Source organism: Vigna unguiculata, chromosome 3 (assembly GCF_004118075.2).
Source record: "Vigna unguiculata cultivar IT97K-499-35 chromosome 3, ASM411807v1, whole genome shotgun sequence".
Classification (NCBI taxonomy): domain Eukaryota; kingdom Viridiplantae; phylum Streptophyta; class Magnoliopsida; order Fabales; family Fabaceae; genus Vigna; species Vigna unguiculata.
Window position 1 is genome coordinate 48,574,855 of NC_040281.1, and position 27,289 is coordinate 48,602,143.

A 27,289-nucleotide genomic window follows, 5' to 3' on the forward strand; every position below is an offset into this window, starting at 1 on the left:
AAAAACAGAAAAGAAATTAATTTATTAAAGAAAAGATAAAATTCTATGAAAAAATTAAAATAAAATTTTATTTCATAAAAAAAATTAATGAGATGTGTGTCTATTTTAAAACAAGAGAAAGATGAAGTATGAGTATCATTTAACATAAAATCAGAAAATATGTGAAATCTTCCTAATAAAAGAAAAAAAAAAAGAAAACTAAGAATATAGGTGGATAAACTTCTTCCTTAGAAATTTTAAGAGAAAAAAAAATAGGAAGTACAAATTGAAACTAGTTTCTTCAAATTAATTTATGTATAAGCTAATTGGTAAAAGTTTTTAAATATGACTTATCTAAATTTTTTACACTTCGTATAAGTAAATTTTATAACTTGTAAAAATATTCGTTTTATTTTTCTCTTTAAGAACTTTTAGGTTAAAGTTTGTCAATGTGTAAGTCTAAACAACGAAGTAATAATAGCAAGTTAAATGAAACATAATTAAATAAAAATAGTATCCTTTTGAAATGTGAAACAAAATATACACTTTTCACTCTTACTTTCAGTTATTAAAGTATACATTTTGAAGACCAAGTTATGGTTTATGAATAAATATTTTTGTCCTGATTCTGCAAGTGCATGGACCTTCCCAGAATACTGTTACGAGAGAATGAAGTTCGGCATTTCAGCATTGAAATATGTATGAATAAGCTGATTCAATACATACACATCATTATCCAATCCATAGTCCTCAAGTGGGAGAAAAAGTGAACTATCACACCACTACTATAAATATCACCCCATATCTCTGCTTCCTATATCACAAACCATTCTATCATCATTTCTCCTTTCGATATGGAACTTAGTTTTAAGCACCAACTTGGCCTTCTTTCTGTTATGCTACTTCTACCTGCACTGTGTATATCACAGGACACTTTTACATGCTCCAGAGCAACATATTATGGCAGCCCTGATTGCTATGGGAATCCAAGTAACACCTTCTTCTACTTAGCTACCTCATTCCATCAACCACATTGGTTTGCATCTTTCAATAATCATCTTGCATGCTTTTCAATAATCATTAATTCATTATTATTTTCAGAGGGAGCTTGTGGCTTTGGTGAATATGGAAGAACGGTGAATGATGGAAGTGTGGCAGGAGTGTCAAGGCTATGGAGGAATGGAAGCGGTTGTGGAGCATGCTATCAGGTAATTTTCTTTCGCTTTTCAACAATCTTAACAGTTATTAGTAATAATAAAAAAAAAAGATTATTGATTTTTGTGCTAATGTAAAGAATGATGATTCAGGCCAGGTGCAAGATACCACAATATTGCGATGAAAATGGAGCATTCGTGGTGGCAACAGATTATGGTGAGGGAGACAGAACAGACTTCATCATGAGCCCACGCGCCTTCTCGAGATTGGGACGCAACGCAGATGCATCTGCAGAGTTGTTCAAATATGGTGTGGTGGATATTGAATACAGAAGGGTCCCGTGTAGTTATTCTGGCTACAATGTGGTGTTTAAGGTTCACGAACACAGCAGAAACCCTGACTACTTTGCTGTCGTGGTTCTCTATGTAGATGGAACATACGATGTCACTGCTGTCGAGTTGTTTCAGGTATATTTTGATCTCTAAGTACAACAATTTCTAAATAGAAAAGCTTTGTCTTTTCTGTACTAAAAAGCACAACTCTAAACTTGATCGATGAGATGATGCTAATTTTGCAGCAAGATTGCCAAGAATGGAAGCCATTGCGCAGGGCCTTTGGGGCAATGTTTGACTATAGCAACCCACCAAGTGGTGAAATGTACTTGAGGTTCCAAGTTAGTGGCAGTGCAGGGATTTATTGGGTTCAGTCCAGGAATGCTATCTCTAGTGATTGGACGGCCGGAGCAACATATGACACCATGGTGCAGCTTAATTAGGAACACAAAACCACTTCAAGATTCCAATTAGATAGGCTCTACTACTATTCAATTTGTTTCTGTTTAGTTACTGTCGTACTATATAAGAATGTTTGTGTCTACTGATGTATGTGTCTCTGCTCTTGGGGACTAAAATAAGTCGAATTCGTGTACTTTTCCATCTTAGATCACATGAATTTGGATAAAATAAATGTAGCATCTCCTTTCTCCTTTATTGCTATCTAATCTCTGATCTTTTATTTTCACTATTGGACCCTAATCACTGAGGTTTTAGGTGAAGGGAGATATACCGAGAAATTCAATATCAATGAGTCTTAAACAAGATCAAAATAACACTTTTCCAACTCAAAATTTTAAAAGTAAGTTTATTGTATTTTTATCAATCACTATACTTATTTTTATCTGGCATGAAACTTCAACTCAACTTAACCGATAAAAATGATGGCAAGAAGAACACGCAAATATTGGATATGTGCAAAAGATTGGGGGGTTATTTTGCGGGTAATGATTGCTTATTTACTTTGTGAATAAACTTGTACTTGCTTATTTGGATACGCCTCTGCTGCTTTATTTTGGATAGAATGTACCACTACAAAAAGAAAGTCAAAAACTAACGAATAGTCAATCGATTTGTGCCCACAGCTATACACGTATAAGCATCGTAAATATGATGTATTATGTAAACAGTAAGATATATATTGATTTTATACTATATCAACGGAATTTTTTTGGTTATAATGCCTCCCTGTATTATGGTTTGTATTGTTATGATAACTTAATAAAAGAGGGTTTTTAAACAATCTTTCCTAATGAACCACTATTTTTAGTCAATCATCTCTTAGACACCAATTTCATAAGTTATTATCATTTTTAAGTCACTATTCTAACTTGTTTTTTCTTGTAGTGTCAGGCATGTTAAAAAAATTCATATCCATAAGTATCCACAAATAAAAACTCGTAACGGGTAAGAAATAGATATTGCAAATAGATACTCGCAGGTAATGGGTACGAATATTTTTAATACCTGCATGTTAATGTACAAGAAATCAACTTATTATCTATGCCAATTTTTCGTAGGTAATGTTTTCTTTTCGTAGGTAATGCGATGTTATCTACGAATTACCTACGAAGCAAATTTCGTAGGTATTGAACTGGTAGGTAACTTTATTTACAAAAGGAAGACGTAGATAATTATCTACGAATAACCTACGAACATGATTATCTACGAAAATAATTGTGGATAATTTACAACTACAATTATCTATGAAATATTTCGTAGGTATCTTATCTACGAAAATTGTCGTGAGTAATTTATCTGCGACATTTTGCGTATATAATTTACCTATGAAAATCTTCGTAGAAAAACTATCGTAGGTAATTATTTCCAACATTCTGCATATGTAAATTACCTACGAAGATCTTCGTAGGTATCTTCGTAGGTAATTATCTACGACAACCTTCACAGGTAATTTACATACGAAGCTTTTCGTAGGTAACATTATAATATAAAAAATATATAAAAAATATAAAATAATTTTAATTTCTAAAAATTATCATTAAATATTTTAACATATATTGATTGATGTAAGGACTTACGTCTAAACTCTACGTGTAAACAATGCAGTAGACAATTTTGTCTACTTAATTATAGCTCATAAAAGATTCTAGAATTAGAAAATATAGTAGTTTTATATATCATAGACAAGAGAAGTGATGTCTAAACATAAAAGTTGGCCTCCAGCTGTAGATCCAACAAACATCCCAACATTCAAATAACACCTTCAAATATAACAACATAGTTTTCCAAAGGTTTAGCACCCGAGGCGAGTACGGGTATCATAGTATCCGTATCCGTGGATACCCATACCCGATATACTCTAATTTAAATTTAAGAAAATAAAAAAACATGATTAAAATATTAACATATTGATTTTGAATGAGTTATTTTTTTATCAATTAATTTAAAAAAAATCATTTCTTTGTAAATTGTCATTTAACACTATTTAAATGAGTTATTTGGACTTTGTTTAAAATTTATGAATGTTATATATTGTATTTTATTTGAATTTACGATTAAGATATATTATTAAATATTTTTTTTTTAAAATACCTACGGGTACATGTGGATATTAAAAAATTATGTGGGTACCTACATAATGGATACCTGACGAATATAAATATAGGTACAAGGATATTTATCCGACAGGTAGGGTATGAGGGAACTACTATCTATACCCTACCCATCTCGTTAACATCCATAATAATAAATCTCCAATGTTATCGATCACAGAAGAGCTATAGATATCCATTCTTGCCTACCCAAATTAAATTAAGAAAGTTTAGTAACATGTTTATTGGTGAACAAATCGAGAGAAGGAAAAAAAATGGTAGATAAGAAGAACAAGGAAAGTTAGAGTTTATTATGCAAGACTTATAACAACTGATCGGTTATAATAACAAATAGAAAATAGTAAAAGAAATTCAAATGAGGCTGATCAAGGTCACACTAATATACAAAAGGTCTTTTACTTTACTAAATTCACGTCTGATCTATAAAAATTAAACGTAAAAATCGATCAGTTTTGTGAATAATTTTATTTTTATGTATTTTTCATGATTTTTTATTTTAAAAGAGTTTATAAAAGACTAAAATACCAATTATTTTATAAAAAAAGTGTTAATATACTTTTAAAATTATTATAACCTATGTAGATTTAAAATTTTTTTATAAAAAATTATTTTCCTCAAACTTTTTGTTCTGTTCTTCATTTCTGAGTAGAGATGTCAAAATAGGTTTCAACCTGTGAGTCAACTCGGCTCACCACGGGTTCGAGCCGGGTTGGGTTGAGAAAAATTCAACTTTTTCAAAAGTGGGTTGAACTCAACTCAGCTCACTTAACCCACGGGTTAAACGGGTTCGAGCCGGGTTGAAGGTGGGTTGGCCCACTTAACCCACCAACATTTTTTTACAATTTTTTTAATTTTTTTTAATTTTCTTTTATTTTTTTTTAATTTTTTTTAAATAATTATTTACTACTCCTATTATATTTGTTCACAATTTCATATTTTTAAATGTTAGAATGTTGCTTAATTATATTTGAATTATTTGAATATTTAATTAATTTGATTGTCAAGTTATATATATGTTACTTTAATCTTTAACTATAATCTTTATAGTAAATTACTCAAGTAACCGTCTTATAAACAATTTTTTTCTAAATTAGCATGAAAAAAATGTATAGTTTTTTTTTATTTATATTTTGTTGAATAGCATGACAGAAAATTTGTAATATTAGTCATGCTTTCTTAGACTAATGGATACTTTCTTGGAAATAATTCTTCATATATTGGTGGTAAGCATGATCAAAACATTGGTTCTTGATTTTACTATGATTGTCATCTCATGGGTTACTTAAAAAATTATTTAAATATTTGAATACTACAAAAAATAAATAAATATTTTTTTTAGGTGGGTTGGTGAGCCAACCCACTTAACTCACCAACCCGTGGTGGGTTGAGCTGGGTTACAAAATTTCTGACTCACCAGAAAGTGAGCCGGGTTGGGTTCGCTCATTTTGAACCCGGCTCGTGGTGAGCCAACCCGTGTGAGCCGGATTGGCTCATTTTGACATGTCTATTTCTGAGATATATCTTTATTATACTTCCTCTTTGCCATCAAATTTGAATTGTTTATACCTATACAAAAAAGACACTAGTCTTTCACATTAAAGCTTGAACTTACTCTATATTAATTAAACAAATAAATTTTGTAGGTATTTCTCAAATGCATCCACACCCAATCTTTGGCTCAAACAATAAAATGATTGCCACATTAGCATATCTCATAACAACATTGCCACAACATGATTTTAATAATATCATAAAAAACAATAAAATGTTATATTATAAAAAGAGGATATTAAAAAAATTAGGGACTAAAATGTTGCATTCTATATCAGGTATCTTTTATACCTTTTCATTTTAACCAAGTCAATATTAGCCTGCGATAAAAAAAAAATGTTCATGTTGTACCTTTGCACCTTATAATATGTTCGAGTGACACCTGTGCCACGTCACAAAATTCGCTTCATCCAGTGCATATTCATGTAAAAAATAACCTTTTAGTACTAACAAATGATTTTCTTTTTTGTTATTATTAAATTTGTTAAAATGTCTCTTCCACTAATTTCTCTAAACATTATTCTGTACCAATCTTACTGCAACACCCATAACCTCGACAGTTAATTTCAAAAAGATCCAATTAAAAATAAATACAAATTCAAAAATATAATTAAAAACTCTCAAATAGTTTAAAATCTATGAAAAAATTTACAACGACTAACAGAAACAACTGCAATTATTAATCATAATAATAATAATAGATACTTGCCTTACACGTTAACATTGTCATAACCGACTAATTCTTCATACAATGAGATTTTCTATTTGACCTGATCCAGCACCATGCAATTACGATTTGATCGTTGGAACAAAAGAATAAATCTGTGGGTTCATTATAACAAAGTAAACTTGCACGTTATACATTTAAACATTTTCTTGGCAGTAGACCTTTAGTCATGAACAAACCCTAGTTGTATAGAAAAGAAATAATCAACCTAGTTGCGTGTGCGTCCTTTCATTATTATCTATTTATATTATAGCATTTAAACTATAATTTTATTATTTCATGCTTTTTTTATTTAGATTTTGTGTAGATGTAAAAAATATATGACTCTGCACCAAACAAGGAATACAAAGATTTAGTAGACTAATTACAATTAAGTTAAGTTATAATAGATATAAGTAAATGGCTTTTACGTACTATATCGCCCATGTAACATAAAAGAAAATTTTGGCTTTAGAAAAATATAAACATTTATCCTTTGTTCCAAGGGTGTGTATCCTTCAATTTAGTTTCTTATGGGGTTACATATAGTTTTTTTTTTTAAAAAAAAAAAAAAGATAGCGGGAAGGATAGGGTGGAGGAGGGAAAAGCCTTCGGAATGAGCTAAATTTGAATCTGTATCTGTATGGTGGAGAGACTTAAAAAGCATATGTATCACAAAAAATGAAGATAATTGATTTTGGAAAATTGGTTATGGGAGTAGTAAAACTTTTGGCATGACAAACGACTAAACGAGCAATGTTTAGCGTTGACATCAGTGGCAAATTTTGATCAACATGATTGGAGAAACCAAAATAATACACTAAAAATTTATATATTTAATTATTGTTACTAATACAATGAAAAATAAATATATAATTTAGTATAACGAGAACTAAAATAGAAATCACACGAGTTTTCATTGTATTGTTATAGTTTATAATGTTATTAATATATATAGATTGATTCAACAAGTCTTCACAAACTTACTTTCATTACATTGTTATGCGGTGAGCAAGAACTATCTTCAATGTAGTTGAGAAATGCACATTTTCTTCCTGCATTAACCTATTTTCATGATCTAAAACCTTTTTAATAAACACATCTGACCTAGGATGATAGCTTTGAACTAAATAGATAACATGTCAAACAATAAACTCCAACATTAGTCGTGGAATACTCTAGCTAAGAAGAAAATTTTTTAAACCAATTAGATTGAAATCTCCTTGGATGTTTTTCCTTTAAGGATAGTTTTCAAGTTGCATTTGATATGAACCTCATTTTAAATAAGTTCTTCTAATTTCATCTCTTTGGCTCATTGGATGTTCCCGTATTTGACAAAGTTTTGTTATGGATCACATTCCAAAGAATTAATATGAAACTCCTTACCTATAATTCTTTAAACCTTAAGAAAGGGCTCCTCTAATTGAAGAATTGGATCATTAGTATCATGTTTCAGAATATCTGAAAAGGTTGAATTTGTCCTGTATTCATCTTCACATGTAACTTCCTTTTATCACTTTTAAAAAATGAATCTATTCTTTTATTCTTCATCAATATACCTATTAAAAAATAAGACTAAAATATAATTTATCATAATCTAATAAAAAATTGAAAGACATAAAAATTAAATGAAAAATCAATGATAATCAAACCACAATTAAAATCCACTTATAGAAAAACACACAATACATGTACAATACATTTTTTTCTATGTTCATAAAATAAAAAATTAATATATAAGATCCTCAAAAAATAAATTAATAAATTAATATTTTACTTTCAAATCAGACAAAAATAATTACCTTATTTTTTGTCTTCAAAAATAAAAGAGAACACGTGAAAAATGAGAGAGAAAAAATATTTTTTTCAAAAACAATTATTAACATTAAATGTTATATTTTATTAAAAAATATAAAAATATTTAATTTAATTATTATTAATTTTTAATATATTACCTATAACTTAAAAAAAAAATTCAAAATTTTGGGGGCATGCCCCTGGTCTCCAGTACGATCCGCCACTGGTTGGCATAGACCATTTCTCAACTTAGACCAAACGAATGATACAATTAATAATATGGGCTCATGGAAGTAAAATACATAGGTATGATTATGAAGTTTGTAATAACAATACAAATGTCTAGGTGATCAGTCTATATGAATTCTTATACTGAAGATCTTTAATTTAAAATTAAATATTAATTCAAACACTAATTCATTGATAGTTAAAATCTTCTTAATTAATATTAAAGGCCGATTTAGAAAATTCACAAATCAATTATATTTCTTTTTATAACATGGAATTAAATATCAATACTTTTTAGTTTATAAATTTGTGTCTAAATAAGTTATTATAACAACTAATTATGATATCTAAAATTAGAGTTATTTAATAATTTTCTTCTAACCCGTGATGAAGATAAAAAAAATTTAAAATTATCTATATTCGTAAGAACAAAAGAAGTCAAAAAATCATATTATAATATGTTAATCACTTTGAAATCTTACAATCATGATTTTGAAATAATAAACTATAACGGGTCTGATGTGATGTATATAAACATATATAAAATAGTAAGATAATGATATTTTAATCTAACTTTTTTATTCACTTTTAACATATTACTTTAATCACTTTTAATCACATCACACCACTAAAGATATTATCTTATCTATATACATAAAACTCTTGTAGTTACTTCACACTTAAATAAAATGCCCCATGGCTTGGTTAATAAATTTAATTTTTAAGCTTGATTTTATTTTTAAATTACCTTTAAAATTATTAAAATTCATCATATCACTTCTCTCACAAAGTTATTGAATTGGGTTGAAAAGGGAGAGAGAATAAGTAAGGTGGTAAAATATGGATTTTTTATAATGATATAATTTTCATAAATTATCAAAATGGACAATTGTTAAAAATTTTACATATATGAACAAGTTGTGCTTGCATTACACAATTTTATTATGAAAAAATCGTGTCTGCATGACACAACTTTGAACTTTTAAAAGTAAAGTCATGTTGATCACACAATTTTTGATAGGAAGAGAAGTCATGTGGGTAAAATATGACTTATGATTAATTTTGTTTTAATTAGAATTGAAGTTGTGTAGGGTTGGCACGATTTCGGTGTATCCTAATTAGAGGTGGTCCTTTTAAGGGATCGAGGGGAGTCACGACTCTCCCAATATTTTTTTTATAAATTTATATATATTTTAAAAATATATTTATATATTATTATTTATGTTAATTTAGTTTAAAAAAGTTTTTTCAAAATCTGAAAGCTATGTTTTTTTCCTTTCTTGTTCTCTTTTATTTGGTTTCTCTTTTATCTTTACCCCTCTTTCTCATATCTTCTTTCTATCTCAATTTTTACCTTTAATCTTTCATTATTTTCAAAATCAAATTGCACCAAGACGAAATTAAGGACTTATAAGGAACATTTTGGACTGAACAGTCTCTTCTTTTGAGTAGGTTGATTTTTTACTTTTTTTTTCGAAACAATATGTTTTCCTCTTGTATGTGACTTTTCTACATTATAGGCAGATCTCTATTTGCTACACATAATGAAATCATGATCTAATTATTGATCGAACTCTTCTTTGTGTTCTTAGTGTAGAGGGAATTATTTTAGGCTTTAAAGTTGTGTAAGGGAGGAGTTTGTGTAAGGGAAGAGCAATATTTGGAATCTATTTAAGGTAAGAGAAACTAATCATTTAGAAGTTGTTAATTTTCTTAAAATATTGAGTTTTGGTCTTGAGATTTAGGTTGGGGTATTCATAATTTTTTCTTTCCTAAATAGGTGAGAGGTGACAAATTCATATTAGAAAATTTACGATAAAGAGTAAAAAATTAATTTTTTTTTTGGGTTAAATATGTTTTTGGTCCTTGAACTTTCAGTGAATTTTTGAATTAGTCTATATCGAAACTTTAGATCAATTTAGTCCTTCATCTTTCGAAATACGTGGATTTAGTCCTTTTAATCATATTTTATTAAGTTTATTTGATGTTTCGTACGCATTTCAAGATTGTTTTTGAGTTGTTTATACTATTTGACACATTTTTGCTTTAATGTTAAGTCAAATAGTATTATGAAACGTGCTTGAAATGTCAAATAAACTTTACAAAATTTGATTAAAAGGACTAAATCCATGTATTTCGAAAGATTAAGGACCAAATTGGTCCAAAGTTTCGAAATGGACTAGTTCTAAAATTTACTGAAAGTTAAGGGACTAAAAACATATGTAACCCTGTTTTTTTTCAAGAGGAAGACTTGTGATGAAGATGAAAAAAATGTATCAACGGCAGCTAAACTTAAGAAACTTCATGAGAATTAAAGAATTGAAAAAAATGAGAAAAACTCTCTAAAGTTCCTAGATTTACATATAATGAATTTGAAAAATTTTTAGAACGTGATTCGTGATTTGGGAAAGCGTCCTCAAATGTGGCAATACCCACCAAATCAAATTGACGAGATACGAAAGACTTATTATAAATGGGGTTCATATCATGACTCTTCAAGTTTCTATAACTACAACATAAAGATATTTTTCTATAATAAAACTAATCAAGAACGGGTTGAGAAATAGATGGAAGCTAAATTCTTAACAAGTAGTATGATAGTATATATTGAAAGGGACATTGCAACAAACTTTAGTTATGATTCAATTACCGAAGATTTTAAGTCATTGAAATAGTGTAGAGCAACACTATGACTAAATGTGATTTTTTTTTCTTTTTTTAATAATTATTGTCGATGATAAACTTTATGTTTGACTTTCATATATATTATTGTCATATTTTGTTAGATTCTACTATCATGTGTGTTTGCTTTGAATAGAGAAAATGATGAGAACAAATAAAAATTATTTTTTAATTAAAAAAAATAATTTATAAATAAAAAATATAAGTTGGACCCTTAAATTTTTGTCCAGACAGTTATCCTAATTATACTAAACACTTATCCTAATTATACTAAAGTTGTGCCAATTCTGATTACTTCGATTCATATTAGATTACATTGAAATCATATTACTTTTGCATGACTTTAGTTCAAATAAAAAGATAATCATTGTGTCATATGTGCACAATTTCACTCTAAATTGTGACATGACTTCTCCTCTCTTCCTGATGTCGCATAGAGTTAGCAAGACTTCACTCTAAAGTTGTGTTATACGCTCATGATTTCACTCTGAAATCGTGTTATGCGTGCACAATTTCTTCACAGTGAAGACACAACTTACCTATATAAAATTTTGAAAAAATGTTCATACCATTATTAATGTAAAAAAGAAAAACCTAGAATATGACTAGGGAGGTCTCATCAACTAAGAAAATTTCAATCTGGCTTAATATATTATGTATTTTAGTACTATTTTCCTTTTAAATGATAAATATTTTATTTGATCATGGTAAAAAAAATCTTTCCCATAATTATTTTTCATATAATTAGTTAATGTTTGCTACTCGATAAGATTAACTTATAATATTTATTTTGGAATAATTAGAAAACGTAATTTGAAATGAGTCTTACAAGATGTGACAAATATATATATATATATATATATATATATATATATATATATATATATATATATATATATATATATATATATATATACTACTTTGCGTAATGCGATTGTTCAATGGTATTTAAATAATACTAATAATTTACCTATATATTTTCTTTTCAACATTTTTGACTTCATCAATAAAGAGTGCTCTAAGGTGATTTAGAAGAACTGTATAAAATAAATATTTATAATCTGACCGGAAAGGAAACTGTCATCGAAAGTAATAAATCATTTTTTTTAATAAACATTGGTCCACAAAACATGGTCAATATTTCATACTTATAACATAAGGATTCAAATATAAAAATACATAAGAGTGTATTGTTTCCATTATTCAATGTTATCCAATCTTCATCCGATCAGAATTTAGACAATTAGAAAATCAACCTCATTTTATCCACGTATGCTAACATATATCTCAAACATGCATACAAGTTTACTTTGTCTTAAGGTACGCACAAATATTACCTAACCCGCAGTGAAACAGTCGTGGTCTAGTGAGAGAAAACGCGTGCACCTTTTAGTCATCTGAAACTTACAATAATTAAAATATGCCCAAATAATTTATATGATGCATCAGATACTTTATTTAGAAGAAAAATCATTATTTTTTAGGGTTAAATAAAAATGACAGTTTACAGAATTATTTTAAAAGGTTAAATAAATGATATTGCTATATATTAATTAGTGCATGTGTAGGGGTTGATCGTTTGTAGTTATATAAATTATTTCGGATATTATGGGTAATCAAGGACCCTTATCTCTTTGATCCAATTGTCTGAATCTTCTAGCACGTACAATAGACGCCAAAGTGGAGAAAATCTGGGGTGTATGACAATGTTATACGTATCTACAACTGAGACTGTGTACTATAAATACATCACCCCATATCTTTGTTTCTCCATTCTCATATACTTCATTAGTTTATCGTCTCTCTCTCTCTCTCTCTTCTACCTGAGAATTTAATTTGTAATCATGGAGCTTAGCTTTAAGCACCACATTGGCCTTGTTTGTATCATACTGCTCTTTCCTGCACTGTGTTACTGCCAGGAATATACTAAATCCAGAGCAACCTTTTATAGTACCTCTGATGGCTATGGGACTCCAAGTATGTCACTCTCCTATCTATTTATCTATTGAAAACTAAATAAATATATTGTTTTATAATATGCATGCTTCTCTTTTATGATGCTTTCTATATTTAAGCTACAAAGTAATCACATAACACAATGGTATATGCATATATATTTTAGCGGGAGCTTGTGGATTTGGAGAATATGGAAGGAAGATGAATTGGTATGATGGAAGCGTCGCAGGAGTCTCTGGGCTATGGAGGAATGGAGTTGGCTGTGGGACATGCTATCAGGTACGTACTTTTCTTCTTAAATTTCATTATTTCTTTTCAGTGTAACTAATGTTTCTGATAAAAAATGAGTTTTAAACTTAATCCAATCTCACAAAATCGGTTTGTAAAGTGAAGTTTGCACTTCACCTATATATATATATATAATGAATTCACCTTATCTCTCATCGACGTCGACGTGGAACTTTCCACATCTACTGAGACAACTTCCCGAGATTAGACAATATCATCACAGAGAAAAATTCACGAACTTAGTGTTTGACCAGTTAATTAGGATGTTAATTAACTATACATGAAAAATATAGCAGGTCCTTGGTAAAACAAGTTAGGTTACTTGGTGAATAAAATTTTGCGTATTATTTGACTAATTAATTATGCAATGTTAATATAAACGATCGATGATGATTCAGGTAAAGTGCCTTATAGAAAACCTATGCGATGAGAATGGAGCATACCTGGCGGCAACAGACCAGGGTTACGGGGACAACACAGACTTCGTGATGAGCCCACGCGCCTTCACACAACTGGGACATGATGAGAATGCTTACGAAGAACTTAAGAAATACGGTACAGTGGATATTGAATACAGAAGGGTTCCGTGTAGCTACACCGGCAACGTGGTGTTCTATATCAAGGAAAGTAGCAGCAACCCTGGTTACTTTGCTGTGGTAATTCTGAATGTGAACGGAATAAACGATGTCACTGCGGTTGAATTGTGGCAGTCTGGAGAATGGAAGGCACTTAACAGAAACTATGGAGCAGTGTTTGACTTTGCTAACCCTCCGAGTGGGGAAATCAGGTTGAGGTTTAAGGTGAGTGGCATGTCCGATTGGGTGGACCCCAGGATTGTCATTCCTAGTTACTGGCAGCCCGGAAGCACTTATGTCACCGAGGTTCAGCTTAAATAGAAACCACAATCTTAACAACATATGTTGCAAATAATTGGCACTGTTATTCAGGTGTCACTCGATGTTCTTGGAAAGGGATTACAATAAAGGGAGATTCCTGTACTTCTCAGTTAAGATTACATGTAATATGAATGAAATAAATGTGTTTGTTTCGGATAATTATAACATGTTTTATTAAGTCACAACTATCGAAATCAAAGCAAAATATTACAAGAATAAATCTAAAAAATGCTTATTAGTGGGTTATATTTATTGTATAGTATTTATCTTTCTTTATTATATTTAATATCAAATTTTTACTTATATTTAGATTATTTTTAATTAATAATCTTTTCTTAAGAGTGAGTTTCTTATATATTTTTTTTAAGTAGTATGTTCTCTCAAGAGTAAGTCTCTTATTGTTTTTCTCTTTCAGTTATATATATATATATATATATATATATATATATATATATATATATATATATATATATATATATATATATATATATATATATATATATATATGATATTAGTATTATACATATAAAGTATTTGACACCATTCTTACTTTAAAACTTTAAGAGAATAGTGTTATATGTGCCTTTATTCTTATATAATGTTTAATTTTGTCTATTTTATCTGATGTAAAACTTTTAATTCACACTTAGATGATTAATATATATATATATATATATATATATCTCAAAACAAGAAATTTTAAAATTTACCTAATTAGTATAGGTAATTTGTAATCTCAAACAAAAAAAAATTAACTACAAAATTGGCAACGAAATTACTACAATATTGTCGTGGCATAAAATAAGGAGCCAATTAACGAAGAAAAATACTCCTAGTTAATTTGTAGAAATATTTTATTCAATTTTCCTTTTTCATAGTTCTATATCTAGATTATTTTCATGGTAACTTTATAGGCCTTGCATAGCTAAAATTATCCAATATTTGTATTAATTTAAAAATAATTTCATAGTTAATTTCTACTAATTCCTGGTTAATTGTAAGTCTAAGACTTTCATTCCAAAATTATTTTACAGGAAATTCGTAATTATTTTTCATCTCATATAAATAATGCATAGATAATTTCCATTTCAATTTAAGTTTATAAATTAAATTTACTCTCTATTCAAGTTTCATTAGTTCAAATTAAATTTGTGTAGATATTTTGGCTATGGTTTAAGAGGTGACGAATCAAAGATAACATTTAATCCATAACTAATTACTATTTTACAAGAACAAAATACCCGATTAGCTAGAGATGTCAAAGTGAGCCAACCCGACTCACACAGATTGGCTCATTACGAACTGGGTTGAAAATGAGTGAACTCAATCTGGCTCACTTTATGGTGAGCTAGAAATTTTGCAACCCGACTCAACCTACCACAGGTTAATGGGTTAAGTGGGTTGGTTCACAAACCCACATAAAAAATTATTTATGTATTTATTTTTAAGTATTCATATATTTAAAGAATTTTTTAAGCAATTCATGATATGACAATCACAATAAAATCAAGAACCAATGTCTTCATCATGCTCACCACCAATATATGATGAATTATTTCCAAGAAAGTGTCCATATAATCCAAGAAAACATGGCTAATATTACACATTTTCTGTCATGTTATTCAACAAAATATAAATAAAAAAACTACACATTTTTGTCATGCTACTTTAGAAAAATTTGTTTATAAGACAGTTGATTGAATAACTCACTATAAAGATTATAGTTCAAGAGTAAAGTATCAATGTATATAACTTGACAATCAAATTAATTAAAAATTTAAACCATTCAAATATTATTCAGCAACATTTTAGCATTTAAAACTATAAAATTGTGAACCTATATAATTAGGGGTAGTAAATAATTATTAAAAAAAATTAAAAAAAATTGTAAAAAGATGTTGGTGGGTTAAGTGGGTCAACTCACCCTCAACCCGACTCGAACTCGTTTAACTCGTGGGTTAAGTGAGTTGGGTTGAGTTCAACCCACTTTTGAAAAAACTGAATTTTTCTCAACCCAACCTGGCTCGAACCCATGGTAAGCTGGGTTGGCTCACCACAATCGGATTAGCTATTGTACAGGTAGACATGTCAAAGTGAACCAACCCGGCTCACACGGGTTGGCTCACCACGAGCCGGGTTGAAAATGAGTGAACCCAACTCGGCTCACTTTTTGGTGAGCCAGAAATTTTGCAACCCGGCTCAACCCACCACGGGTTGGAGGGTTAAGTGGGTTGGCTCACCAACCCACCTAATTTTTTTTTTTTTTTAGTATTCAAATATTTAAATAAATTTTTAAGTAACCCATGAGATGACAATCATAGTAAAATCAAGAACCAATGTTTTGATCATGCTCACCACCAATATATGAAGAATTATTTCCAAGAAAGTATCCATTAGTCTAAGAAAGCATGACTAATATTACAAATTTTTTGTCATACTATTCAACAAAATATAAATAAAAAAACGTTTTCATGCTAATTTAGAAAAAAAATTGTTTGTAAGACGGTTACTTGAGTAATTTACTATAAAGATTATAGTTAAAGATTAAAGTATCAACATATATATAACTTGACAATCAAATTAATTAAACATTCAAACTATTCAAATATAATTAAGCAACATTCTAGCATTTAAAAATATGAAATTGTGAAGAAATATAATAGGAGTAGTAAATAATTATTAAAAAATTAAAAAAAAAATTAAAGAAAATTTAAAAAAATTAAAAAAAATTGTAAAAAAAATTTGGTGGGTTAAGTGGGCCAACCCACCTTCAACCCGGCTCGAACCCGTTTAACCCATGGGTTAAGTGAGTCAGGTTGAGTTCAACCCACTTTTGAAAAAGTTGAATTTTTCTCAACCCAACCCGGCTCGAGCCCGTGGTGAACCGGGTTGGCTCACGGGTTGAAACCCATTTTGACATCTCTATGTACAGGTAATCTTCCTTGTTAGTTCTATCCATCGATGTCATTTGATTGCCAAACAGGCAAAAACAAATAAAACACATGGTCACTAGCTTGCATCAATCAATCCATACTTAACATATATATGCTTCAAACAATTATTTTAAAATTGAATATCTCTAATTTCTTATTGTTCAAGTAAAATGTATTTCTCAGTAAAAAAAAATATAGTATATTAATATTATGTTAGTTTACCGTCCAACCAACCCGATACTTGAAGATGGCCCGACCTTATACTTGAAGATGGATATTAAACCCCTAAAAACCGACTTAAAGTTTATGGGTTCAAGAATTGGATCTATATTTGTCTCGGTAGAGTTGTCAAAACGGATAACCCGGCCTAATCCGGCTCGACCCATCATGGGTTGATCACTTAGTGAGCCTACCCAACCCGACTCACTTATTAGCGAGCCAAAAAAATTTGAATCCGACCCGGCCCACCACAGATTGATGGGTTAAACGGGTTGCCTCATGGGTTCACTTAATTAAAAAAAATACAATTTTTTTAATTTTTTCAGTCAAAACTAAATTATAATTATACTTAAAATCTAAATAAATTTTAATACAATCCAAATACAAACCAAAATCACAAAAATACAAATTATTTAAGTGTTGGCTAAAAAAACAACTTAACATGGCCCAAATACAAGGTCCAACTTATTAAAATACATATAAGTCGAAGAAAAAGTTCCATTACCGGGAATCGAACCCAGGTCTCCTGAGTGAAAGCCAGATATCTTAACCGCTAGACGACAATGGACTCATGTTCCTAATTAGCGAGCCAAAAATATTTGAACCCAACCCGGCCCACCACGGATTGGTGGGTTAAACGGGTTGGCTCATGGGTTTACTTAATTAAAAAAAACACATACCAAAATCACAAAATAACATGACCCTTTATTTGCCCGAAGAAAAAGTTCCATTGCCGGGAATTGAACCCAGGTCTCCTGGGTGAAAGCCAGATATCCTAACTGCTGGACGACAATGGACTCTTGTTCTTGATAATTTATGTGTTGGCTAAAAAAACAACTTAACATGACCCAAATGCATGGTCCAACTTATTAAAAAATACTTATGTGTATTGACAGACCAATGAAGGGACAAGGGGGAGTCCTGGCCCCCCAACTTTTTTTGAAATTTTTTTATTTATGTTATATGAAAATTGTTTTGTTTTTTATTTTTTAAATTATGTATAAGAAATTTGATTCTTTTGGAATTTTTTAAATAATAAAAATATATATTGGGAATTGATAAGAATTAAAATAGGTATCTTTTTATTTATTTTATAAAATATAACATTTAATGCTAATAAATAATGAAGCATAAAATTAAATTTAATAAAAAATAAAAAAATTTATTAAGATAAAAAATTCCATTGCCGGGAATCGAACCCGGGTCTCCTGGGTGAAAGCCAGATATCCTAACCGCTGGACGACAATGGACTCTTATACTTAAATTCTCTACTATAGTTATTGAATTATATATGAATCCATTAATTGGTAAAAATTAAAAATGATAAAAAAATCTATTGTCAAGAATTAAGCCAAATCTCCTAGATGAAAGCTAGATATCCTAATCACAAGACAACAATGGACTCTTGTTTTAATTTTTCTACTATATTAATTTTCCTTTTAAAATGTTGTGCAGGAAAAAACCAAACTAAGTCAAAGAAAATAGATGAAAGTAAGATATAAAAGAATAAAGGATGAGATTGTAAACAAAGATGTTCTCGTACACTTAATAGTTTCACATCACTCAAGAGTTGAGGTCAAATGCAGTTTAAATACTCATTTCTCCCTTCACTCTTAAAGTCACCTTTTAAGGACAAAACTATGATGGAACTCTACACTTAAAAGCGGACAATACCTCAAAAATGCAGTGATGTGTTAAACAACTCATGTGTTATTATGAAACATACTTAAAACGTTAAATAAACATAATAAAATTTGCTTAGAAGGACTAAACTGTGTCAAAGTTTCAAAAAAAGACTAATTCTAATTTTCATTTATAGTTAAAGGACAAAAACATATCTAACCCAAACTTTTTACATAAAATTATTCATGATTATTTTATAAGGGTACCTGGTTTAGTTTAATTCTATTCATGATTAGCAATTGCATGGATAATCTTCCTTGATAGTTCTATACATCGATGTCATTTAGATTGCCAAAGAGGCAAAAACAAATAAACACATGATCACTTGCATCAATCAATGCATACTTAACATACACATGCTTCAAAACAATTATTTTAAGATTACATATCTCTAATTTCTTGTTCTTCAAGTAAAATTGTATTTCTTAGTAAAAAGCTATAGTAGATTAATATTATGTTACTATCCTTATTAGATTTGAGGTGGTGGTGCTAGTTTCAGTTAAATCGGTGTAAATGGTCTTCTTCAAATGTTCTAGCATGTGATTAGTAAACAAAGATAAAATTGGTCCAACATATACATTAGACGTGTTTGAATAAGAATACATGTCAAAGACCTAAACCTTTTGAAAATGAAGAAATCCTAATATTATGAGATCAAAGTTGTAACTTCTGAAAAATCTCTTCTTCTTTAAACCTGATGCATTTATAACTGTTGAATTAGTACTTGAATAATTTTGTTCTTACTTCTCCAACATTATGTACTCATATATGACTCCTAAACCAACGAATCAATGATTAGTTAATTCATATGACATTAAATTGTAAGGCCCAATTGTTTCTGCCACCTTAATTTTAAGGGTTGCCCTGCAGCAGTGGGCCTAAAGGCTGGCCCATGATATAAGAACCCTTCGTGTTGCCCTAAATTCACATTTTTCATTCACTTTTAGAAAACCAGTCGTCACCCCTTGCTCTCACAGGACGCTCTGCTAGGGTTTCTCTCCAAGCTTTCTCGAACTAGCTCCGAACCAGTTCCTACTCCACGTAAGTGCCCCTTTTCTAGATCGTATGAGTTCCAGTACTTTCCTTTGTATTTTTACAGTTAGGGTTCGTACTAATCCGCCCTTGTCCCGTGTACCTCCTGTCTTTTTCAGCTCTTTAGTGCGTTCCAAGGGCTGCAGTGCTCGTGTCGTGTCGTCAAGGCTTCGGTTGGCTCTGTTTCCAGGTAGGGAAGCTAGAACCCACTCGTGTACTTTGTTTTTGCTGCTGTTTTGCTTTCGTGCTGAGAGTCCTTGGTTGGTTGATGTTCTGAATGTGTGCAATGGCTTGATATGTTGTTGTGGACTGGTGGGTGCGACTGTTCCAGGAAAATAGTGGCGAGATCTGTTAATCTCGCCCAAGCGAGTCAGTCTCGCCTAGGCGAGATGAACAGGGAGCTCGCCCAGGACTTTTGCGCGAAAGGTCGCCCAGGCGACTAGCTCGGCTTTTGAACGAGCGAGCATCTCGTCCAGGCGAGAGGGGTCTCGCCTAAGCGAGATCCCGCGAGTGCTTCTGCTCCCTTTCTCGAGCCCTCGCCTAGGCGAAGGGGGAGCTCGCCTGAGCGAGCACGTCTCGCCTGAGCGAGACCCCTCAGCCTGAGCAGGTGTTGGGCGAGACAGTGTTGTGTTGAGATGTTTGTTTATTTCTGGATGATCTGTTTTGGGTGGGTATGAATGTTATGATGCGGGACATGTATATAGTGGAGCATGATGTATACGTAGCATGATTCATGAAATTTAAATGATGGGTTTGGTATGAGTTTTGGCATGTGAACTAAATAAGATTGGTATTACTAAAGTGGCATGAAAATGAGATGAGTTGGATTCTATGTACATGAATGGATTATGATGAGTTGGAATGGGTATGTGAAAGGTAACGGCTTTAAAGGTTGACATAATGAATGTACCCTTGCATGGTGAATATTATTTGACTGTATGATCGTATTTTTGTCTGTGTTAGTGCATAATTCCTTGGGGTCTCTAGGTGAGACTTTCAGGGTCGCGCTTCAGTGGTCGAAACGTAATTCCATGGCCCCTGGTAGTGGGTGTCCATGGTGGTGCCCCATCTGTATAACTAGGTAAGGATTCAAGGTAAGGTTGCATCTTGACACTCTAAGGAGTCAGTTAGTCTCACCTAGAGCGGACTAACTCCTGTGGTGAGAGTAGTAGGAGGCCCGAAATTCATTAAGGGCTAACCTTGTGGTGAGGGAAAATTAATCCATCGTAACACTTGTAACACATAGCTCGGGGGTGAGCAGAGGTATCCACCACAAGTGCGGGCATCCGCTGAATCCGACCAAGTTATACGTATCCGGATGAGTCGAGTCGAGTCGTAGTGTATTGATTGAAGAGTCATAACATGCTTGGTTGTGGTATGGATATTGGATGGTGAAAGTATATTTGACTGTATGATGAAAATATTGTTGGCTCTAGCTTACCCTGTTTGTTGTCTAGTTGTCTTGTATGTGGTTCTTCTTTCTTGCGATGATCATCAATTTGATTGATGGGAGCAGATGGACGAGGTTCTCGTGGTCAGCAAGGAAATGGTGATTCCGCTGCTTAGCCTTTTGGGCTGGATTTATCTTATTCATGATTTCTTTAGGGCTATGGCCCATGTATCGCTTTACGCATTCCTACTCTACACTCTTTGTTAGACTTGTATCTGGTTTCCGTTGGCATCGTGGTGTGCCCAGGTTGTAGGGGTTGGGTTAAGAACCCCAAAACTGCGCTACTGCACTATCGTTTGCGTGACGTTTCCTTTAATTTCATTTAATAATTAAATGGGACGTTACATAAATAATTGATATCAAAAGTTATAATTAATAAAAGAAAACAACATAGAAATTTCATAAAAGCAAATAATATTATTTGTAAAAGTTTATAAATATACATATCAGAAACATGATGCTAAGGTTACATACAATAAATTTATTCAAGTGTTGAGAGACGTATTTCTTATCTTTACTTTCATTTTTATTTTTATCGTGTGTGTATCAGAAGCATGATGCTAAGGTTACATACAATAAATTTATTCGAGTATTGAGAGACGTATTTCCTATCTTTACTTTCATTTTTATTTTTATTGTGTGTATGTGTACGTGTGATTCATTAGTAATCTTAGACTATTGAAATTAATACAGCATTCAAAGAATTGAAACTTGATCGGTGATCATAAAGTCAAAGGTTCTTGGAATAGGATTCGTGTATTTTTCAGAGTTAAATATAATATGAATATGAAATTGAGATAATTTATAATGCATGAAAATGAAGTAGTTGAAGTTTAATATTGACAAACTGTAAATATAATGTATTAATTTTTTGTTGCACACCAATTATATATGATAAAAATACAAAGTTTATATTGTATTTTTGTCAATTTTGGAGTTCAATTGAGTCATTGAGTGTGAAAGTTTCTTGAGAGATAATAATATTTATCACTTGTTATTGTTAAGTGAGAAGACCGGTGCAATTACCGTTTTTAGTCGCGAATTAGATGTTGTTTAATTGTTATGCTGCAGAATGGACAACGTAAGTAAATGTTTGAAGAAAGTGAAGAGATAGGTTACAGATATGTCATAGACGGTTGGTTACAACAGCAGATACCGTTAAGGGTTCATGATCTGAAAAATATATCGATGCCATCCTTGACGCTAAGATTTTTCTTGTTTTATTTTACCATTGGTTGTTGATGTTGTTACATAAACTAAGGCTCGTATTGTAGTTTGCAAGGTAGATATTTAATATTTTTAATCCAAGAAAATAAATTAATAGCAATAGAGAAACTTTGGAGTGAAAGAACAATTATGGATTAAGTTTTAGAAGCAGAATAATTTACGAACTGCTGCGTGGAAAATGAATTTTGTTGATTATTCCATGTTGAATGGAAATTTATTGGTTAGGTAGAGGAACCCCATCATTGCAGTGACTATGGCAGCAGTAGAAGAAGAAGATTAAGTGAGTAACAAATATAGTGATAAGAAAGAAATGAAAGGAATGAGTAACAGAAAGTAATGATGATGGGATTGTTGAGAGAGTGAGTATTTTGATTTTTTTGTCTAATAAGACCGAAAGATAATGGTTTTAACACAATTTTTTTATTCTTTTTCCTTTTCTGTAAGCATTTTGTGTAAGTTTAATACCCGTTAACTGGTTTTGAACAGAAAAATCTACGGAAGAATTCATTAAATACATGCTTTTAAACTATAAGAAAGTCAAAGGTTTGGTTTTGGGTCAAAACCAAAGGGTACCTTTAACATATGTTATGCCTTGCCCATACATTGTCATTTTATTATTTAAAAATGAGACGAGATTTACCAGCAGTGTTATCAAATTTTATCAAAATTGACTCGTTATAGCCACCCGAATTGATCCAATAGGAAATCTGTAAAACAATTCATTCTTGTGCTGGTTGTTGGTGGATTACAAATCTTATAGTGATTGATTAGTGTGACTTTACAGGTTTTCAAGTGGAGTGGTTGTATTAGATACGGTTTTATATCCACAATGAATATTGTACAAAGGATTAAACAACTAATTTTGATCATTATATATCCTAGTATCCAGATTTATGAATTATCACGATCTCGGCGAGTTCTAATCCCTCGCTGATGGATCAGGTCGTGCAAATGGAATTATCGTAGATTGTAGAACAATTAGGTTGTCTAATAATATTAACATAAGTTAGTAATTACTCGTGCTTTATTATATTCTTGTGTGGGCATGGAATGATCTACGTACAACTTAGCTTCGAACCAATTTTCAGTCATGCTTTTCAAGTTGGATTCAAACTTAAAATAGGGTGGTGACTTTCACATCCACAGAAAAAAAATATATACTTTATCACTTAAAGTAATAACGTTTTAATTATATCCATTCTGTTTTTTAACTTTAAATTCTAATACACCTTATTCTATTATTAAACTGGGTTGGTAATTGAACGTGTATTTTTTAAGAATGTCAAAGTATTATTTTCCCATAAAATATATCCAAAATGGCTTAAACCATAGATTTTTCCATTCAAAATCAGTAACAGTAGTACACAGAAACCCAAACTATTCAAGAGTGGCAGGGGTCTCTGGGCTATGGAGGAATGGAGCTGGTTGTGGCACGTGTTATCAGGTACTTATCACACATATCAATTTCCTAATTCACTGATTATGTATCAATAACAAATTAAACACTAATGATCAAATATGAATGATGATGGTGCAGGTAAAGTGCAAAATAACAGAAGTGTGCGATGTGAATGGAGCATTCCTGGTTGCTACGGACCAGGGTTATGGAGACAGAACGGACTTCATCATGAGCCCACAGGCGTTCTCAAGACTGGGACGCAATCAAAATGCATCTGCAGAGCTTAAGAAATACGGTACAGTGGAGATTGAATACAGAAGGGTTCCATGTACGTTCATCGGCAACGTCTTGTTTCACATCAAGGAAAGTAGCAGCAACCCTGGTTACTTGGCTGTTGCGATTCTGAATGTAAACGGAAAATACGACGTCAATGCTGTTGAAATGTGGCAGGTATATATGTATATAATGTCAACTTATATTATATTCGGCTAACGCATGCATGCACACAACGATTTCTGAATCTGAATTTTGTTGTTGAAATGTTGTGCAGAAAGGGCAACAACGATGGGAACCCCTGCGCAGAGTGTATGGGGCAGTGTTTGACTTTGCTAACCCACCGAGAGGTTCAATTCTTCTGAGGTTTCAAGTGGGCGTTAATTGGATGATACCAAACATCCCTATCCCTGCGAATTGGAGGCCTGGGGCAACTTATGACACCAAACTTCAGCTTTACTAGACTCAGAAATTCATTTTCGATCCCAGCAACATATTACAATAAAATCTCTAAGCTCCGCTGTTTTTCTGTTTATTCTTAATCTGTGTCCATGTTTCTGTCTTAAGGGGCTCGAATAAATAATGGGGATTCTTGTACTTTCCTATTATATAAGAACAAAATAAAGGTTACTTTGAAGACAAATCTTGTTTATATATTTTTTTTCTCCTAGTATATAGTTTTTAGGGTTAAATATGTTTTCTTTTCTTACTTTTAAGTAAAATTTGGAATTTGTCCCTCTTTAAAATTTTATATCAATTTAGTACTCCATCTTTAGAGATGCGTGGATTTAATCTTTCTTACCAAATTTTTTTAAGTTTATCTGACATTTCAAGCGTATCTCATAATAGTATTTTGAATTGTTTACACCGTTTGACACATTTTCGCTCCAATGTTAACTCAAATATATATATATATATATATATATATATATATATATATATATATATATATATATATATATATATATATATATATATATATATATATACTTTCTATTTTTTATTTCTTCTAATGATTTGGTTTGTCTAATTATTTGTTATGTTAAAATGATGTATGTCAATTAAAAAAAAAATTATGTTTCACATTTGAATATTTCTATTATGTTTTAATATTTTTATATATTATATATTTTCCTTTCACAGGAGAATGTTTAATACTCTCAATTTAAGTGTTTAATAGCATAAACATTTCATTTACTAGGTAATATAAAAAAAATATTATTTACTTATTATTATTCATTTTTGTTTCATTTGAATAAGTCTTTTATTTCGGTAAAATAAATTTCGTTATTATATGTTGATATTTAAAAAGTTTGCTTAGATCTCTAAGATATTTTTCATCTTATCATACCCTTAATTATACATTTGTTTTTCTTTGTGTGATTTATTTCACTAGTCTCTCAAATTGTTTCTAAGACACACATTTGTTAATTTTTTAATATTTTTACTTTTTGTTTATTTTCATCATGTAGAATACTATTTCAATGTATTTTATCTATTTATTTTTTATTTTCTAACTCATTATCAATCATACTGTAATTTTTTCACTATAATTGTATAAATAACTTTTATTTACTACAATATAAAAATTTAATGTAATTGCCATTATTTTTTTTTTATCACCATCCAACATATATTGGAATTCAAAAGATACAAGATCTATGTAAAAAAAATTATTATTATGTTTATTATTTGTTTTTTGCATCATTTTGATCAAGTGATGTATTATAACTTTTATTAGTTTATAAAAAAAGGATTCATTAGAATTTAAAAAATTGAAGTAAAGAAACATTTAAAATATATTTTAATTTGAATATTTATTTTCCTTTTATATTTTTTTAAAAATATTTTTAAATTTTATCAACTAGGCTTCATTAAGGTTTGCAAATTTAATAAATGTTTTGGTTCTCATGAATTTTTTTTTGGTATTCTAATCTAAAATGCAAATAATTATAATTTATTTCAAAGTATTTGATATCAAAGAAACAATTTTCCTCTTAATATTGAATATTTGATGATATTATGTTTCTTTTAACGTAATTTTTTATTATTTTATAAAAATTAATTAAAATTAATATTAAAGTAGTAAGAAAAGGGGTACAAGTATGGGTACGAGATTATATTCGTTATCCGATGGGAATGGTGATGGAACAAAAGTTTGATACCTGTTGGATTTTTGTATGGAGATGGGGATAGATTTTTTGTTACGGGATGAATATGGATAGCGAAACACGTACCCGCTCCGCCCCGCCCCGCCATGTTGTCATCCCTACCATGATATATTTAAAAGATACCATGATGATGAGATCTTTTCCAAATATTTTATGTATTTAATGAAAATTATTTTTAAATTAAAATTAAAATTAAAAAATTATAAATAAGAAAATTAAAAAAAATAAAATTACAGAAATATAAATATGTAATTATAAAAGTATGAAATAAAAATTAAAAAATTTAAGCATTTAAAATTACAAAAATTAACAAATTACGAAATTATAAAAATATATAATTTCATAATTATGAAATTATAAAACATACAAATATAAAACTATAAAACTATATAATTAGAAAATTATAAAATTAAAAATTTATTGAAATTGTGAAATTATCAAAATACAAAATTATCAAATTGTAAATTTTTTAATTTTGATTTGTTGTAATTTTGTAATTTTACATTTCATAATTTTATTGCTATATATTTAATATATATATATATATATATATATATTTAAATTTATAATTTTAATTAAGTTTAAAAATAATTTTTATTAAATACAAATATCTCGTTATCACGGTCTCTTCTACCTAAATATTATGTAGCGATATCTAAGAGAGTGACAATGCAAGATAAGTGATACATAGAAATTTAATTCTATGGATTCAATTGAAAAGTTTTAAAATATCGAGGACTCAACAGATCACAAAAATCT

At 30.1% G+C, this 27,289-nt stretch overlaps 3 protein-coding genes and 3 non-coding genes across 6 annotated transcripts; 3 read left to right on the top strand and 3 right to left on the bottom strand.

Annotated features, from left to right (window-relative positions):
- Positions 1-779: 779 nt before the first annotated feature.
- On the top strand, positions 780-2,123 carry LOC114179186 (expansin-like B1). Its single transcript, XM_028065427.1, has 4 exons — positions 780-969; positions 1,081-1,187; positions 1,287-1,601; positions 1,712-2,123. The coding sequence occupies exons 1-4, from the start codon at positions 834-836 to the stop codon at positions 1,907-1,909; spliced, it is 756 nt and encodes a 251-aa protein (XP_027921228.1). The 5' UTR covers positions 780-833; the 3' UTR covers positions 1,910-2,123.
- A 10,643-nt stretch (positions 2,124-12,766) lies between these two features.
- Positions 12,767-14,321, top strand: LOC114177005 (expansin-like B1). Its single transcript, XM_028062221.1, has 3 exons — positions 12,767-12,980; positions 13,126-13,238; positions 13,646-14,321. Exons 1-3 carry the CDS (start codon positions 12,848-12,850, stop codon positions 14,141-14,143), a joined length of 744 nt encoding a protein of 247 aa, XP_027918022.1. The 5' UTR covers positions 12,767-12,847; the 3' UTR covers positions 14,144-14,321.
- Positions 14,322-17,791: 3,470 nt separating this feature from the next.
- Positions 17,792-17,863, bottom strand: TRNAE-UUC. The gene has a single exon. It is a non-coding gene; the product is annotated as a tRNA-Glu (tRNA).
- A 157-nt stretch (positions 17,864-18,020) lies between these two features.
- Positions 18,021-18,092, bottom strand: TRNAE-UUC. Its single transcript has one exon. It is a non-coding gene; the product is annotated as a tRNA-Glu (tRNA).
- Positions 18,093-18,473: 381 nt separating this feature from the next.
- TRNAE-UUC lies at positions 18,474-18,545 on the bottom strand. The gene has a single exon. It is a non-coding gene; the product is annotated as a tRNA-Glu (tRNA).
- Positions 18,546-23,966: 5,421 nt separating this feature from the next.
- Positions 23,967-24,822, top strand: LOC114175504 (expansin-like B1). Its single transcript, XM_028060260.1, has 3 exons — positions 23,967-24,131; positions 24,225-24,536; positions 24,637-24,822. Exons 1-3 carry the CDS (start codon positions 23,967-23,969, stop codon positions 24,820-24,822), a joined length of 663 nt encoding a protein of 220 aa, XP_027916061.1.
- The last annotated feature ends 2,467 nt before the right edge of the window (positions 24,823-27,289 follow it).

What these genes read in the sequence shown, in the direction of transcription:
- LOC114177005 (XM_028062221.1), top strand. Translation starts at nt 12,848, where the DNA reads ATGGAGCTTAGCTTTAAGCACCACATTGGCCTTGTTTGTATCATACTG. An exon ending in TGATGGCTATGGGACTCCAA is followed by an intron (nt 12,981 to 13,125) that starts GTATGTCACTCT and finishes TATATATTTTAG; the next exon opens with CGGGAGCTTGTGGATTTGGA. An exon ending in GCTGTGGGACATGCTATCAG is followed by an intron (nt 13,239 to 13,645) that starts GTACGTACTTTT and finishes ATGATGATTCAG; the next exon opens with GTAAAGTGCCTTATAGAAAA.
- LOC114179186 (XM_028065427.1), top strand. Translation starts at nt 834, where the DNA reads ATGGAACTTAGTTTTAAGCACCAACTTGGCCTTCTTTCTGTTATGCTA. An exon ending in TGATTGCTATGGGAATCCAA is followed by an intron (nt 970 to 1,080) that starts GTAACACCTTCT and finishes TATTATTTTCAG; the next exon opens with AGGGAGCTTGTGGCTTTGGT. An exon ending in CTGCTGTCGAGTTGTTTCAG is followed by an intron (nt 1,602 to 1,711) that starts GTATATTTTGAT and finishes CTAATTTTGCAG; the next exon opens with CAAGATTGCCAAGAATGGAA.
- LOC114175504 (XM_028060260.1), top strand. Translation starts at nt 23,967, where the DNA reads ATGTCAAAGTATTATTTTCCCATAAAATATATCCAAAATGGCTTAAAC. An exon ending in GTTGTGGCACGTGTTATCAG is followed by an intron (nt 24,132 to 24,224) that starts GTACTTATCACA and finishes ATGATGGTGCAG; the next exon opens with GTAAAGTGCAAAATAACAGA. An exon ending in ATGCTGTTGAAATGTGGCAG is followed by an intron (nt 24,537 to 24,636) that starts GTATATATGTAT and finishes AATGTTGTGCAG; the next exon opens with AAAGGGCAACAACGATGGGA.